Source organism: Typopeltis vanoorti, chromosome 17 (genome assembly GCF_054136105.1).
Source record: "Typopeltis vanoorti isolate ZY-2024b chromosome 17, IOZ_Tvanoo_1.0, whole genome shotgun sequence".
NCBI classification, from domain to species: domain Eukaryota; kingdom Metazoa; phylum Arthropoda; class Arachnida; order Uropygi; family Thelyphonidae; genus Typopeltis; species Typopeltis vanoorti.
Genome location: NC_143565.1, coordinates 25,794,001 through 25,812,856, shown reverse-complemented (window position 1 = coordinate 25,812,856; position 18,856 = coordinate 25,794,001). Strand labels below are relative to the sequence as shown.

The 18,856-nt window shown below is 35.5% G+C and overlaps 1 protein-coding gene across 1 annotated transcript in view; it reads right to left on the bottom strand.

Moving 5' to 3' along the window:
* The window catches only part of LOC150097228 (dynein intermediate chain 3, ciliary-like), a 177,219-nt gene that overhangs the window by 72,574 nt on the left and 85,789 nt on the right, over positions 1-18,856 (bottom strand). Inside the window, exon 7 of the mRNA XM_090407622.1 lies at positions 2,967-3,098. Coding sequence (XP_090263748.1) covers positions 2,967-3,098 — 132 coding nt within the window. The remainder of the gene's footprint in view (positions 1-2,966; positions 3,099-18,856) is intronic.

Below are 18,856 nucleotides of genomic sequence, written 5' to 3'. Positions count from 1 at the left end.
GATAAAGGATTAAACTAATTTTATTATAGTTTGCCACTGAATCTCCAAGGTTTGGTTCTTGTTCTCAAACTATTTCATTTTTTCTTCAATAATCTTTGTGTATTTTAGTCTACAGTTCACATCTGAGAGCTGCTCAACTTTTATTCGCTTTAAAACTTTCTTACATGTTATTCTTTTCAATATGAAATTCAGTTTTATCCTGCTCAAGACTAAATAGTGATCGCTTCCAATTTCAAATCCTCTGTACACTCTGGTGTCCTGCACCAGGGAGAAAACATCACCGTCAACAATAACATATTCAATGAGACTTTTCTTATTCCTTGCTCTTCTCTCCATGTGAATTTGTGCACATTTTTATGTTGGAACATGGTGTTAGTAATAACCAGTCCATGTCCTGAGTAGAAATCCAACAGATATTTGCCATTATTATTAGCTTTGTTCTTTTCTCCAAATTTTCCCAAAATATTTTTGTATGTCTTACAATCATTTCCTACTCTGCTATTTAGATCCCCAACAAGGACCAACTTTTCTTTTTTCATTGTGTCAGTTGCTTTTTCTAGAGCGTCAAAAAATTCCTCCACTTCTACCTTAGTAGAACCTTCTGTGGGACCATAGGCACAAATAAGTCTCATTGTCCAGTTCCCCATTCTCATATTTGCCCACATTACTCTACTTGAGACTGACTGCCATTCAAGAAGATTAGCCTCATATTTTGTGTTGAATACTATGGCTACTCCTTCTTTTCCTTGATTGTCATTGCCTGAATATAATCTTTTGTGGGTGGGAACTACATAAAAAAAATTTTTTAAATAAATAAAAATTACACAAAAATAAAGGAAATTATAAGAAATGATAAAAAAAATCCTTATCCTTTCCCCACTACCAATGTATTATAGAGTTTACAAACCCTTGTGGATGGGAGACACAAAAAAAAAATGTGTAGATACATGTGTAAAAAAACATTGTGACCTATAATATGGAGTTATGAATCATGCTACAGTCTTCTTTGGACAGATGGGTGTGGAGATGCCTGGAGAAAATTTTATGTCTGAGTACTCTTTCCCAAATGAAGTTTGAGGGCTGGGATAATGATCTGAAGACTTACTCGTGGTATGGTCTCAGAGTTTTCATTGGAGTTCTGGAAGGATGAAGAGATCAACATTAATGGATATGCAATACTTCTGTTTATACAGAAGTATTGCATATCCCTTAATGCAATGCTTCCTATATTGTTGCAGTTTTATGGAACAAACCTATTTATATTTTACTTCTACTGCAACACATTTTGAGGAACAAAACATGAAAAAAATCTGACTAGTTTACACAGTACAAATCTCAAAAGAACACCTTTGAAATAAATTAAAATATCAGGTGTTGGCTACATCATAGATCCAACAACAACAACAGTACATAGAACAGGAATTATGCTGAAGGAAGAATGGTCCAATATTTGACTGATGTTATCAAAACAGAATGAAGAGTATGCTTAGGCAAATGTAAAGTGTGAATAGGTCCAAAGGAAGACCCTCCCGCACACACACACTGTTGAGGTATGTCCAATTGAGATTTGAAATGTAGCACCGTCACAAAATGTATTCTAACATAGTTTATATTATAATAGCTGAAGAATTACATAAGAATGATTCATTTCACACTTTCTAAGCTAATCTGTCTAAATATTTACCATCTAAATATTGAACATAGAAAGTAATGCATTACCATGCATTACTTTCTATGTTCAATGGTCTAAGTAACACTCCATTAAATATCCTGTTTTATCCTCACTTGTTCATTGCACTACATACTCTCAAAGCCATAAAGCAAAAAGCAATTAAAAAAAAAAACAACTAAAATACATTCAAATGATTTATATTTTATTTGATACATTTATGTTTTCAAACAGCAATAATGTTTATTATAGAATAAAAATAAGAATAATGAATTTTCAATTGAATTTTCAGTATAATAGATGAAAACTTTGGCATTATTTTTTAATCCCTTGTTCTCATCAGGGATATCTGAGAATAACAACTCAGAGGAATTAGTACTCTGTAGTCAGATGCCTAGTCACCTACTAGTTTTGAATTTATACATATAAATATAATTGTGAGTTTATAAATGTAATTAATTTTTACTTGAATTCTTTGTAATGAACTAAAATTTTAATATCTGGTAATATTATATGAAGTTTAATACTCTATTTAAGATATCCTAGCAACATGTAGGATATCATAACAGAGTATTATCTTCTCATCATCCATCACTGCCTTTCAAAGTAGGATTATATACAGCAACAACAAATGTAAATGCTGACTAATATAACTCAATACAAATTTTTTAGTCTGTAGTGTTAGATAGTTTTTATGAGGTACAAGTTTTATACTTTTTCCATTCCATGCATGTATAGGCATGTATGTGCATGTATAGGCTTGTACAGACTCAATGGTCTGTCACAGCCTAGTAACTTTTAACACTTAATCAATGCTTTTTGGATAGGATGTTTATTCCTGCCTGAACAATGCATTATGGCAACTGGTGTTATTCAGGTGGTTTGTCTGTTTGCAGAATGAAAAGCCTGAGTTTCTGTGAAGAAAAATCCAGACTTCCATATCAGACTGGCTAACTCAGCTTCAAATGAAAAGCCTTGATAAAAGTTCTTCATGTATTATGCAGGATTCGAATCCAGGTCATTCCATACTGACAAATCATCAAAATTGATTGAGCTACAGATGCTCTTTTTACAATCATTCATCACTTATAAATAATTAAAATGGATTGCATTCCTAAATAATTAAAATATTTGAAAATTAAAACAGCTTGATAAAGTATAACAATATAGTATAATAATTACTTCTGTGTTCAGTATGATTGATTTTCTGTAAAAAAGATACCATGTATATCATTAAAATAATAAGAATAAAGTTTATAAAGATTAAGTAACTCAACATTTAAAATAAGAGATATACCATGCTTGGTTCAAACTCTAGGCACGTAGCTCCATACACCTGATCTAAGGCTGGGCAATCAGCTGTTTTATTTGGATCTAGAATAAGAGCATCTATTGGTTCATTCAATTTTCTGATATCCCACCAGAGGACCTGAAGGATGTAAATAATTAATAAGAAAAAATAAATATATTTATTTAATTATTAACAAGGAATAACGTTATTATTATTATTCAGGTATCTCTATGGGGTTGGAATCCCAGAACTCTTCATTAAAGGCACCACACAGTGCATGCCACACATCTTCTCATGCTCATTTACTTCCACCATACTACTCACCATTGCTACACATCAGTAGTGGGTGAGATAAGAATACAAGAAAAGGAATGCAAGATATATGAGGAAAAGGGGATGGGATAGAGGAGTCAGTGTGAACAGGGAGACACAGTATAAGAAAAATGAATGGGATGGCCTGGAATGCACAGAGAGATATATATAGTATAAGGAGTTACAGAGGTGAGTGGGTAGAAGAAGGTGTCAAGAAGTCAAAAATTGAGGGAAACCATGAGTATAAGTGGTTATAGAACAAACAATAAATTGCTTGTTTACTAATAAGTGGTATCAGTGAAACTTTTTATAGATCCAAGAATGAGCTGCTGTGTTTGTATAATTGCTAGAAGCATCAGAAACAAGGAAAATAAAATGGCTGCATTGATTGAGTTCATTCACCCAAAAATTGTCAGAATACGTGAGACATAGTTGGATGAGGATGGCATCCTGACAGGAATAGAGATGGAAGGTATGATGTTTTTCCTGAAGATAGAAAGAGTAAAAAGGGAGGTGGAATGCTACTGGTGATAGAAAAAGAGTTATGTTCGTACAAGGTAAAGATGCAAAGAGAAAATAGCAGCAGTGGTTTTGAGGCAGTATGGTGTGAAATACTTAGTAGGATGTTGCTATAGATATCTGGTAATGTGGAGGGTACCAACCATGAAATGCAAAAGTAAATTAGCCAAGCAAATAGGAAAAGGGAGATCATAATGAGTGATTTATTATTATCAACAGACCTACATGAAGTCAAGAGACTCATCGTGGGAGGTCCTACTCTCACATGCACAGCTCATCATACCTAGACTTAAATGCATTCACTGTCCCTGCACCACACTCTCAGGCAATGCATTCCAATCACTTATTACTCTCCATGAAAAAATTCTACCTCTCACCCCTTTTTTCACACCCACCTTATGCAGCTTCCAAGGATGGCTTCTCATTCTCTCTCTATCTCCAAATATTCTTTGAAAACATCTCATCCATGCTAATCTGGAAATCTTATACATCTCGATCATGTCTTTCTTCTTCTTTCTATCCACAAGGCTTAATAATTTGCATTCTCTCAATCTGTCCTCATACTCCACATTCCAGAGACCAAATTAGTCAATCATCTCTGAACACTCTCCAACATCTCCTTGTTTGAAAATATGGCAACCAAATCAGTACACAGTAATCCACATGCTGCCTGAACAAAATCTTCTAAAATGGAATCAAAACATCCTTACTTCTACACGTTAGTGTTCTCTGCAACATTCCTATAATCCTCTGTGTTATCTTCACAATTTTTGCAAAATGTCCACAAAATTTCAAGTCCCTATCCACCATCACTCTCAGATCTTTCATCTCCTTCACCTTCTCTGAAATATCGTCTCCAATCCTATACTGTGCATCCCATCTTTGCTTCCCAAATTTTAACACCTTACACTTTGCAACATTAAACTAACATTTCCAAACACTCGCCCTATTCAAACTAGATCGGGAGTTGGCAAAGTGGTCAATGTAGCTATTCAAGGGATCGATAAATGTCTAGGGGTCAAAAGGGGATTTAAATTTTTAATGTTTGTTATAAATTTCTTTAATATTTTCTTTAAATATTTCTTATTGAGAAGCAGCAATGAAGTAAAAGGGTAAAGGAATTATTATTTTTAAATTGAGAAATTTATTACTGAAAACATTTATTCATTTATTTAGCATGTTGGGGGTCGATGCGGGATCAAGGATTCCATGAAGGGGTCAATGGTCTAATAAGTTTGCCAACCCCTGGTTTAGATCCTTTGCACAGCTACAACATTTGTTCTACTTTTCATAACTCTCTCCCACTTAGCATCATCTGCAAACAATTGTATATCACCATTTAAACTCTTTCCAATGTTCCAGTTTAACTACTAGTTTGTCATGTGGCAATCTATCAAAAGCCTTTGCAAAATCTAAATATACCATTGTATATACATCCCCCTTGTCCAAGGTATTCACCATCTTGTTATAATAAGTAAGCAGATTGCTAAAACACGATCTTCCTTTAGCAAACTCATGCTGTACACTAAAGATTGGCCTACACTTCAAAGCCTTAGTCATATCACCCTCATTATGAAGTGGAACAATTTTGTCATCTTTCCATTTCTTTGGAACCTGGGATAATCTAAAGCCCATTTTAAAAATGTACACTGAAGCTGTTGTTATCTCCCTTAAAAAATTCCCTCAAGACACACAGTGATACCATGTCCTATGACCATGTTGACATCAGATTTACTCAATTCCTCATCAGTGGCTCTCCCCCCCCTCATTCCCACTGCTCTCAAGTTCTGTATTATGTTACAATCATATAAGGATGGAATACTTTAATGAACTGCTCATTAAACACCCCTACTATATCCTCCTCACTGTTTATCATTCTCCCATTATCACTGACCAACATCATACTCCCATAATCATTCTTCCTTCTACTGGCCACATACCAAAAACATTCCCTAGGATTTCTTTTAGTGAATCTCAGACAGTATGCAACAGAAGGCACATTAGATTGAGGGTATTGGATTTGATCATCTCATCAGGGGATGTCATTACAAATGAGATGTAAAATCTTACCCCAGTTGGTGAAAGTGACCCTAAAGAGATTACTTAGGTGTTGGCCAGCCATACAAAGACTTCTGTGAGTAAGGGATATATATATATATATACACACACACGATGTCTCCCATAATTCTTGATGCAGTTTTGATCTTTAACTGTTTCAAAAGTATCATAGTTAGAAAGTTGTAATAAATATCATTTGAAAGTATAACTATTAGAATATCTGGTGCACGAATATTATTATTTCATTACATTTTTCTTATTTTTTTTGGATTGATGTGATTGAAGATGGCAAATGTTCAAAAAGTCAATTGCATCCTTTGGCTTGTTGAGCTCAAGTCCATAACAGCAGTAAGAAGAAGATTCTCTGCCCATTAAAACAAGGAAGCTCCCCACAGAAATTTAATAACCGGATGAAAAATTCAAAGAAACTGGATCAATTCATGACAAACCCTTATCAGGGCGGGGGGGGGGCATTCATCAAGGGAAGCAAATGTGGTTGAAATCAGAAAGGCATTTGATAAGAATCCCAAGAAATCATTGTGATGTGCTGCTCCCTCAAAATACTTGACTCAATACAGAGGAGAGCAATTAGACTGATAAATGATCCATCTCTTACCAACTCGCTCTCCTCACTCTCACATAGATGTTTGGTCTCTGCAGTTGGTATATTCTATAAATATTTTCATGGGAAATGTTGTTCATCTGAAATAGAATCAATAATTCCCCCACTCTGCACTAAGCCCATTGGAACACATACAGCTGCTGCCCAACATCCTTTCACAGTACACCTTGAAAATCACAGAACAAGTTTCTTTTCCTCCTCCTTCATCCCTGCTACTGATGTACTGTGGAACAGTCTTCTCCCTGACATATTTCCCAAGGAATACAACATACAGGCTTTTAAATGAAATGTAAACAATTTTCTCCTTTCCCAACCCACTACTCATATATGGTACTAACATATTATAGGTTTCTACAGTACTAACGTACTATAGAAATAAGACAGAACCAGGTTTTACAGGCACTGAATTTAACAAGGTTATCTGAACCCCATTGGAGGATGGCTTGGAGGTCAGAATTAAGGGCAGTGGTCATTGATGCTCTGTGGGTTGAAGTGAGTCGTGTAGAGTAGGGTTTGTCAAATGAAAGGAGGGGTGCAATGTGCTGTCATCTGCAAAACTGTGTATTGGGTTGGAGGTCAACTGAAGTAGGTCATTGATATACAGTAGGCAGAGGGTCAGTGAGAGAATTGAAACTTGTGGAACCCCAGTATTAGTTGGATGGTGAGAGGATAAGGAGCTGTCCACCATCACACATAGTGTGTGTCCAGACAGGAAGCTGGCAATCCATTTGCAGAAATGGATGAATGTAGAGATTAAGCATACTATGCTATACTATACAGAGAAAGAAGGCATTATGGAAGCAACATAAGATGAGTAGTAATAATCAATTTCATGAGGAGTACAAAGAACAGGCAAGAAGGATGATTCGTTGATATGAGTAGGAAACGTTTAGTATAAACAGCAGCTAGCTAATGAAGTAAAAAAAAAATCCTAGGGAGTTCTTTTGATATGTAGCCAGCTAAACAATAAAAGAATGATTATGGTAGAATGACACTGGAGAAAATGGTATAAGGACAACTGCTGCAGAGGATATAATTGAGATATTTAATGAGCAGTCTGCATGGTTAGCCTAGTGGTTATGTATGTGCTTCGCAACCATATGCCTGGGGAAGGAGTGTCCTAGGCTCGATTCCTGTCGATGACGTGAGGAGCTTAAGGATCTTTCTCAGTCATAGCCAAGTTAGACGGTCTTGGGCGTGGACAGCAGGGTTTTTCCCACCAGTTTATCTGGGTTCTTTCATCCTGCAAGCAGGCAAACCGGTCCATTGAACACACGGATTATAGTCAGGAATACTGACCCAGCCATAGGTCTGATTCGTCAGCTATGCTGGTTCCGGAGCCCGAATAAAATTTGGGGGGACTGAGATGGTGCCGTACCTCCCTGTAAAGGGGACTCACAGCCGTGTATCATCATACGATTATTATTATTATTATTATTATTATTTAATGAGCAGTTCATAAAGGTCTTTCATCCTTGTGAATGTGACATCATGGAGATGTCACATTCACAAGGATGAGGAGAGAAGACCAGCTGTAAGTGAGCAAGGGTATATAGGGAATAGGCTGATATATCATCAAGGCTATGGGACTTGATGATATATCAGCATGTATTTCAAAGGAACTGACAGAGAGTTGACATCTGCCTTGACAGATTTGTTTAATATGAGTCTTACACTGGGTCAAGTTCCAAAGGAGTGGAAGGGAGGGAAAATTTGGAAAGTGACAGAATTAAAGCATCAAATTGTATGTCAATCTGTATGTTAGATATTGTGGTCAAAATGCTAGAGAGGCCAGTCAGAATAAGGATTCAAACTTTATCCAATAAACATGATGGACAACATGGATTTGCTAAAGGGAGGTCATATTTTAGTAATCTGCTTGCTTACTACAATAATGTGATAGCTGCATAGCATGAGGGAGATGAATCACAATTGTATACTTAGATTTTTGCAAAGCATTTGATAGATTACCACATGATAAGTTGATAGTCAAACTAGAGAGGATGGGGTTGGATATTAGATTAGTGCATTAAATCGGAGACTGGTTATCTGATAGGTATCAGCAAGTTGTGTATGGGGAGCAATATCTCGGAAGAGGAAAGTCACTAGTGGTGTGCCTGGGGGGTCTGTTTTAGGGCTATTGCTGTTCAACCTGCATGTTAATAATATTGGCGAAGATTTGGATGGGGATATTCAGCTGTTTGCAGATGATGCAAAGTTGGGGTGAACTATGAAGAGTAGAGAAGATGTTGTTGCCTTACAAGAAGACTTGAATAAATTGAATGAATGGGCATGGGAATGGGGAAGCAAGTTTAATGTTGCAAAATATAAGGTTTTAAAATTTGGGAAACAAAGATGGAATGTAGAATTTATGCTTGGTGGTTAAATATTGTTGGAGGTGGAGGAAATAAGAGATCTTGGGATGATTGTGGATAAGGAATTGAAATTTTGGGGACACACACTACCAAAATTGTGAAGATAACACAAAGAATTCTGGGAATGATATGGAGAACACTGACTTATAAGGTTGAGAAGATGCAAACTGCAAAATCTAATGGATAGGAGAAAGAGGAATGATATGATAGAGATGTATAAGTTGGTAAGTGGCTGTTATAAAATTAATGTTGAAGAGGTTCTTCATAAAATGGTGGGAGATGGAGGGAGAACAAGGAACTGAGGAAGTGGCATCTGCAGAGATTTGAGCATATTTCAGGCACAGTATGATGAGCTTTTTGTGTGTGTGTGTATGTAACAAAGGGGCTGTAATGTAAGGTTGTCTGCTGTGTTATTGTAATATCTTCTTTTATTCTGTATTACTAATTAGCAGTGCGCACTTTTCCTCTCATAACCTTTCTCACTTAGTCTGCTGCATATTATGTTTATCCACCTTCCGTATTTACTAGTCGAATGCCTATGAACACTGGAAAATTTATTTTTTAGACTGTGCCATCCAATATATCAATATTTGGCATAAGACTCAATAAAACATCTGGTAGATTTCTCTCTCTCTCTCTCTCTCTCTCTTACTAGCATAAATTTCTTCAGCAAAGTTTAATAAACAGTCACAGTTCTTAAGTAATTAAACTGCACTTTTAATGACTTAGTTCTTTCCCACTCACAAGTCCGATTATTTTTAGAAACAGTGCATTGTAAAAAAAATAAAGGATCAGGTAGCACTCTTTTAGCAAATAATTAAAACACATTTATTTACATTAATATGAAATATACATGAATCAAATGACAGGGAGATTGTTTTCTCTACCCATCGATCAAATCTTTAGCATAAAATTAGAACCCTTTTACTTCAACACTAAATAATCGCTTTAACTCGAAAACTTTTTTACTCTCTGCTTACAAATTCAGCTTATTAAACTTCTAGTTCACTCACAAAGAGGTTAGCTAACTCTCTGGTAAGTTATTTTTACAAATTTGATAACAACTTCTAACATGCCAATTGACTCTCTTATGGACACTTCTTATTACTATTAAAGTAATTCTTAACAGTCCATATATAACATATCTCCTAGATTATAAGAGAAAATGTACAAAAAAGGATGGAACTTACAGAGGCTGTGTTGCACATTCAGTCAAGAGTCTTATACTGAAGTCTTTCTGGCATTTCTTTCATCTCAGATCTTAAGCGTCCTTCAGGAGTGTCTTGCTTCAGTGGTATCACATCAGGATATTGGCGGGGTTTTTGGACTGCAATCTGCGGTACTTGAATAGCATATGCAGGTGGTTTCAGTATATGGACAAATTCTCCTCTGGATCCTACATCGGGAACTTCTACTTCTAACTGCCACCACTTCTGCTTCTAATTGCTGGTGACTGTACCTCTAACTGCCGATCGCTAACGACTGTTTTGGCTCTCTTCAGTAACAGTGCTTTGCCTTGCTCTCTCGGCTCTCCTCTGTTGGCAATTGGACTTGGACACTCCTCTCTTGTAAATGGGCCTTGCCTCTCTTCCACCACTGCTCTGGTTCCGACTATCCTCTGTTGTGGTTCTGACTACCTCTCCTCATGATGATCGGCTCAGTCCCCTTTTATTTTGTGATCTCGGGTCCTTGCACTAAGGGTAGTAAACCCCAAAGAATATCAGCATGACTCTTTCATCTTCTTTTAAGTTTGACTCACTCTTTGTTCTCTTCTGAGCACTCCCTTTTTTTTTATCTTGCCGGTCAGCAGAAACTTGTCTGTGTTATGTGCAGAGCTCGCAAACAACTTTCTTGTGCTCTTACACATAGCTATATACAAAGTTCTGATGGCAAAGCATTGCCTTTGTTTTTGACGTTCAAATAGTAAATACAGTCACTTCCCATAGAGTTAACTATATTAATATTTAGCAAAATATACATAGAAACAATCAAGGTTATTTACAGTTCTCATGAGACTTGACTTATGTAAAAATCGATGTAAAGAAGCGCTTGGTATTTTTAAGCTACATCAAATTTTACAGGGCCTCCTGCAATAAGTCTATGGCTCCATGGGGGGTCAAAGCAACTTGTGGCAACTTGTTTAGGTAAAATTCATATAAGCTCTGCACTACATCAACCTTAGCATTGTCATTGTCTGGCTGCCACTGATGAGACCTCAATAAAGGTCGAAACTGGTATGGAAAGTGACCATTGACTTTAATGCATAGCATCATACATCTCCACAAGAGGATGTGCTTCACATTAAGGGAAAAATTCTAAGGAAAGTGATCAGATCTTAATCCACCTTTACCATGAGTTGCCTCAGACTTGCACTACGTGCAGGCACAAACTTGACTTACTTGTCTGTTTGCTCACTTGGGAAATAGGATTAAATAAAACCAAGTTTATATAAAATTACGTGGTATAATCCACCTTTACCATGAGTTGCACTACCATGAGTTGCCTCAGACTTGCACTACGTGCAGGCACAAACTTGACTTACTTGTCTGTTTGCTCACTTGGGAAATAGGATTAAATAAAACCAAGTTTATATAAAATTATGTGGTATATTATGTATTCCTATCTTGAATACATAATATACCCAAGTCAAAAAACTTTCTACATCTATCTCTCATCCTGAGATTTTATTTAATAAGGTCAAAGCACCTTGTGGCAACTTGTTTAGGAAAAATTCATATAATCTCTGTATTACTTCAACCTTAGCATTGTAAGGTCTGGCTCCCACTGACGAGACCTCAATAAACGTCAAAACCAGTATGGAAAGTGACCATTGCCTTTAATGCATAGCATCATACATCTCCACAAGGGGATGTGCTTTACATTAAGGGAAAAATTCTAAGGAAAGTGATCAGATCTTAATCCACCTTTACCACGAGTTGCACTACCATGAGTTGCCTCAGACCTGCACTACATGCAGGCACAAACTTGAATTACTTAAGTTTGCTCATTTAGGAAATAGGATTAAAAACCAAGTTTATATAAAATTACTTGGTATCTTGAATACATAACATACCCAAGTTAAAAACTTTCTACAATTATACTTCAAAGTATGCTTTCGAAAACCCACAGTATATATATATCATCATCATCATCAAATTCCTAACATGTATCCTCAAGGGATGTACAGGATATGATAGTACTACATGAAAAACATACATCACTATTAACTTCCTATCTACAATTTTCCTCTAAAGTCTGTTCAATCAATCTGTTTCCTGTCAAGACTCCAACATTATCAGATCATATATTTCTGTCTTCTAAGGCACTTTTCACTGTATCAATCCAGCTATATCTTGTTCTTTTTCCTGCCAATCTGGGAGAGAAAACTTGTTTTGCTAATCATTCTTCTCCCATTCTGTTTAAATGACCATACCACTGAGATCAGCTCAGCTAACGCATTCCTGGATGCTGACAATGTCAAGTTCTTTTCTAATATCCTATGATATTGCCATTGATGCCATCTGTTCTTGCCCCTAATCTTTCTCAGGACTCTCATATCTGCAGTCTCTAGTCTTTGGTCAAGTGTTTTACTTTTGACCCCCAGCTCTCAGATCCATAAGTTAAAATTGGCTTGAATACTGTTTTGTATACAGCTAACTTCTCTCTTTTTCATATAAATTCATTCAGCTGACTTTCTACTATACCAGATTTGCTAATTCTGTTGTCTATTTCCATATTTAATTTACCATGTTCAATAAAAATCATGCCTAAGTAGCTGAAATGATTTAACTGTTCTGAAATGATTTAACGGTTCTCCATTCATGATACAGTTGATATTTTCAATGCTCTGCCTATTTTCATTGTCTTTGTCTTGTAATTACTGATTTTCATACCAAATTTATTACAACAGTTATTCAATTTAGTCAGGGAATCTTGCAGACTTGTATTGGATTTATTTAATAGTATAACATCGTCTGCATAAAGTAAAGAGCTGAGATTAACATTCCAATTTTGATACCAGATTTAATACCACTTTCCTTTATAATGTGATCCATATAGATAATGAACAACAGAGGGGATAATGTGTATCCTTGTCTGACATCAGATTTAACATTAAACCATCTTCCTGTACTTCCTTTAATTGGAACTGCTGACTTATAACTCAAATAAAGACTAAGTATTGCTTGATATACAGTGTTTTGAATAGCTTTTCTCTTGGCACCTTGCCATATGACTTTTCCAGATCTATTAACTTAAATACAGATCTTTGTTATATTCCATGATTTCTCAACTATTTGTCTTAAAGTGAAAATCTGATCCTGACTGCCTCTATTTGGCCTGAATCCACCTTGTTCTTCACCAAGCTTCCCTTCCATAATCATTCTCAACCATTTCTCAAGTATCCTTGCATAAATCTAACCTGGAACACTTAGTAAGGAAATACCTCTGTAATTCTCACATTCAGTTTTATTTCCCTTTTTATATATGGGTACTATGAGAGCTCTATTCCAATCATCTGGAATTCATCCGTCTGTCCAGGCCTTCTGGTCGAAGATCATCTACTCCAGCTGTTTTTCCACATTTCAGGCTTTTGATGGCTTTTTCTACTTCAAGTATGGATATGTATTCCTGATTGCATGTCTGTTGAGTATTTTTTACCACTGTGCTGTCATCACTGCTTGTTCATTTAGCAATTTTTTTGAAGTAATTACTCCAAACATCAAGGATATCTTTTTCTCCAGTTTTCATGTTATGTTTATCATCTCTAATTCCTTTTACAGTGCACATATTGGTCCATTTTTGAGCTTTTTAAACAACCTCCAGAATATCTTGCTACCTTCTTGAAATTTATTTTCTATTTTCTTACCAAAGTCTTCCCATGACTTTTGTTTAGCTAGTTTTACACAGCTAAATTTGTCTCTGCATTCTGTAAGAGCACAAGCTGACTTATTTGCTAGGAACTTTGTGAGATATACATTGAATGCATACAGTTCACAATTGAGATTGAAAAACAGAACACACTTCCATTTCTAGATATACTTATCACACATCTTCCTTCTGGGAGACTTTCCTTCACTGTTTAGAGGAAACCAATACATACTGCCCAATATATACACATAAACTCCTACCACCACCCAACACAAAAACTAAGTGTCATTAATACTCTAAAAAACAGGGCATTGAAGATCTGCTCCAACAAGTGCTGAAATATGAATTTAAAGTTATCAGCAATACTTTTTTAAAAAATGGTTACAGCCAAAACACTATTAACAAAATTCTCTACAAGACCTCAATAAAAAAACATAGATAAACCAGACTACAATAAAACTATAACCATTCCTTACATTAAAGGGACATCAGATAAAATAAATATAATACTACAGAAATACAACCTCAAAGTCACATTTAAACCTCCTGCAAAATGAAAAAGCTTACTAAACTCATCTAAAGACCCACTTTCTCTGCTGGCCCAGCCTGGAGTATAACGTATTTATTGCACCTGTAATCTACCATACAGGATGCACAATTCCTATCAGACAAAAGGAACATAAACAACACATTAAATATAAAAACTATGGTGAAGCAGGCCTTTCTGATCATGTCCTGAATACTTTACATCGGGGGTCTGCAACGCGTGGCCAGCAAAGCTCTTTGCCATGCCCACTGGACATTTTGAAAAAATAACTATTTAACATTAAAATGCGATTAAATAAAAAATAATTTCAATGAAGCCTGCAGACTACTAAGCTTTACTGCGGTATTTAGAACTGTAAGATGCTTTCTAGATTCACAAGGAACGCTGGTGCATTTGATACATTACATAAAATCCTATAAAAATAAATATTAAATAGACATGCTTCTTCAGCCATCTACCAACGCCAAGCAGTACTTAAGTACTACTACTAATGTTGCAGGTAAATGGTTGAAGCAGTAGTTTGATCGAGTGTGCTGTCTAGTGCATTTCAGATACATCTCGAAGGTTCTCGATACTTCGTTATTTTCATATAAATACAAGAGGATCTCATCCACAGTCAGCCAGTCATAAACAGTGTGATATTCATATATAAGCGCATGCAGGTTCGTTGTGGCAGCAATAGCCTATTGTAGTTTTATATTGCCAGACTGTTTTCATTAGTGTGAGACATATTCAGTGGATAATAATCATTACACGGCCATTTTGAATAATTTTTTGGGTTCACCTTCCATCACTATGGCGTCTACGAGTAAAAAGTGTAAATCAAGTGATTCTTGTCAGGTTTTTAATGAAAAGTGGACCAATTTGCACTTTTTTGTGATAAACGATGATAAGCCGGTGTGTTTAATTTGTAGTGGGTCAGTCTTAGTATCAAAAGAATACAATATAAATCGACGCTATGAGACAAAGCATGTGTCCAATTTCAATCACCTTCAAGTGCAGCTTCTTGTCGACAAAGTGAACCATCTCCAAATTGATTTAAAATGCCAGCAGCGTACGTTTAAAAGGCAGAGGGAAGAGAGCAAAGCATGCGTCAAAGTAAGTTATGTAATAGCTGAAAAAAATTGTAAAAAATCAAAAGCCTTCTTGGATGACGAGTTCATGAAAGAGTATCTCATTGCTGCTGGGGAAATTCTGTGCCAAATAATAAGAAAGTGTTTAAAAAACCGAGTTTGTCTGGGATAATTGTAGCACGACATGTCGAAGAAATTGCCAACGACATTGAAGGAACTTTAAAAAAAATCATCATCTGAATTTACATCATATTCACTTGCTTTAAATGAGAGCACAGATGTGAAGGATACAGCACAACTGGCTATCATTGTCTGTGGCATTGATCAACAATTCACTGTGACAGAAGAACTGCTAGCGCTCATACATATGATTGGAATGACGAAAGGCACTGATATTCTTGAAACCACCAAGAAAATGCTCCAGCATTTCAACCTCAGCTTAACCAACCTTGAGGGTGTGGAAACTGATGGTGCCCGTACTATGGTGGGAAAGAATGAAGGGTTTGTGGCGCTGCTACAGAAAGAACTGGAACTAGAAGGAAAAGATTTCGTCCATTACCACTGTTTAATCCACCAGGAGAATTTGTGTGTGAAAACTATTGGATTTGAGAATGTCATGAAAGTTATAGTGACTGTCGTCAACATTATTAGGGCAAGAAGATTGAATCTTCGTCAATTCCAAGAGTTTTTGATCCAAGAGTGCGAAGCGGATCATGGCGATGTGGTTTATTATAGTGATGTGCATTGGTTGAGCAGAGGAAAAGTTCTTAAAAGAGCCTTTGACTTAAGGAACGAAATACAGCAGTTCATGCAAACCAAGGGGAAGCCAATTGTGTAATTCAATGATTCGAAGTGGATGACATACTTTGCCTTTGTGGCCTACATCTTGCTGCATATGAATGACCTAAATACGTGGCTGCAATCGACTGGTCAAATGGTGCACACTCTGTGTGATCACATCAAAGGTTTTGTAACCAAGCTCAAACTTTGGGAGGCACAACTCGCACAAAAAGCCTTAACTCATTTTCAGCTTCTCGCTGAGTCCAACTGTTCATCTCTTGATGAATATGTTACAAAATTAGCTGTGTTGCGAAGTGAATTCGAAGACAGATTTAGTGATTTTCGTAACAACAATCTTCTTTAGATTTACTTTCAATGCTGCTGAAATGCCAAGCTCAGTACAAATGGAGCTGCTTGAACTCCAAAACAACTCTTCTTTGAGAGAAAAATTATTCAATGTGCCCTTGATTACATTTTAAAGACTACATTTCTGCAGACGCATTTCCTAATCTTTGCCCGCATGCTTTGAAGATGTGCACTTTGTCAGGAAGTATATACTTATGTAGGCAGTTCTTCTCCAGAATGAAGCATGTGACGTCCAAGACAAGAACTCATATTACGGACCAACATCTTGAGAATACTCTACACATAGCGACTTCCAACATTGATGCCAACATCGACAGCTGGTTAAGGAAAAGCATTGCCAAGTTTCCCATTGACATTGTAAAAAATGAATGTTTTTCTTCATTAAATTATCTTTTTTTCAAGTATTGATTATATTTACTTATCATGAACCCGACTCCTATGCTCTTAAAGCTGAGTTTGTTTATTTTTATACGATTTTATGTAAAGTATCAAACGCACAGCATTCCTTGTGAATCTGGAAAGTATCTTACAATTCTAAATACCACAGTATAGCTTAGTGGGCCGCAGGCTTCATTGAAATTTTTAATGCCATCCACACTGTCTGAAAGGTTGAAGACCCCTGCTTTACACAGAATTGACTGGAAAAGCACCAGTTGTTTACATCACACGATAACATGGTATGAACATAAATTTAAGGAAACCTGTGAGATTCTCATCAACCACCCCGATTTGAACAATAATGATGGTCTAAAAATTCCAAGCATATTGTACCCACATAACATTTCTCCCTAAGAGTTAACTAAAAACAGGACTGTACAGAATCTTAAATCTAATATAACAATTGCCATGTTAAAAATAGGCCATCATTGTTACTGTAAGAAAACTATCTATATGAAAGAACGTTTCTCTTGTGTTATCTTAAATAGAATTTAGCTTTGATTGAGTTTCTACATAATTAATTAATTTTTTATTTTATCCATAATTTTTTATTATTTTTTTTTCACTAGAGGTTATGCCAGTAGAATAACCGGTGATTAAATCATTGTTTCTTTAGCATACTGTGTGAATGTAACTCAGCTTGTCCTTGTATATTTGTATACACTCCAGATGATAACCTTAATATGAAGGCTGAAACATCAGGAAATTAAAATAGTTATTTATAACACGGTTATAAAGTCCATAATTACTAAAATGGAAGAGTTGAAAATATATGAAATTTGAGATGATAAGAGTAATCAGAGAAGCTGGTAATTGAGTTTTTGTTGGGAATAGATTTTGTTAAGATTTTTTGAGGTAACTGCAGACTGGAGATGAAAAGAATTAGCACTGAGGTTGGTGCACTAAAACATATTTTTGAAGTGGATCTGGAAAGTTTTCTTAAAGTTTACATTTTTTAAGATGATTTTAAGATGGTTTAAGTTTTGTTAAAACTGGGTGACATAATGTCTACATTAATTTATTTGATTTCCTCCTATGTAGGAAGATGAAAGATATGTTCATCTAGAAAAATGTACATTCAAATTCAGATACACACCCATTTGACTACTGATTGATTCATAATAGATAAACAGTGTCAATCATAATTACTTAGGCAATACAGTCCTGATCCTGATTGCAAATAACAGTATTCAACTTGAAAACATTGTGGCTGAGAATTTATAGGTTATATATATTTTACATTATAGTATAGATTAATTTTCTGTATAACTTGATAAATATACATTTCTATAACGTTTTTATAGCAGACTGAGTTTCTGGTCACTGGAGTGTTATATTGTAAAAGAGAAGATCTATGAAAGAAAATATCTATAAAAGAATGCTTATATGATAACATTTGTTCCTAAATAAATAAATATATATATATATATATATATATATGTGTTGTTAAAGATACCAAGCTATTTTAAACCTGGTTTTACTCCATTTCCCAAGTAAGCAAACAGACAAACAAGTCAAGTTTTCACCTGAAAAACCAGGTTTAAGATAGCTTGGTATCTTTAACATTCATCATACCCAAGGTAAAATACTTTCTATATATATATATATATATATGAAAAAGCTTTAATGATTAAAAAAAAAAAAAAAATAATGAAAAAAGATGACATGGTATATTTGAAAAGATACTACTAGTTTACTAGTTTTGAATTGATCAAAATCTTCGGGTATCACAATCAAAGAAATATATAAAGAATTACAGAGACTTAAAATTGTAATTACAGAACAAGTATAAAAAAGACAGTAGCGTGTTTGAAAACAAAAAGCGAGCTTGAGTTCCAAACAAACGTATACTACGTGCTGTCGCGAGTGCACCAATATTGAACAGAGGCAATGTGTGTGTCAGAGAGATTGAAACTTAGGCTGTTATTGATATAAGA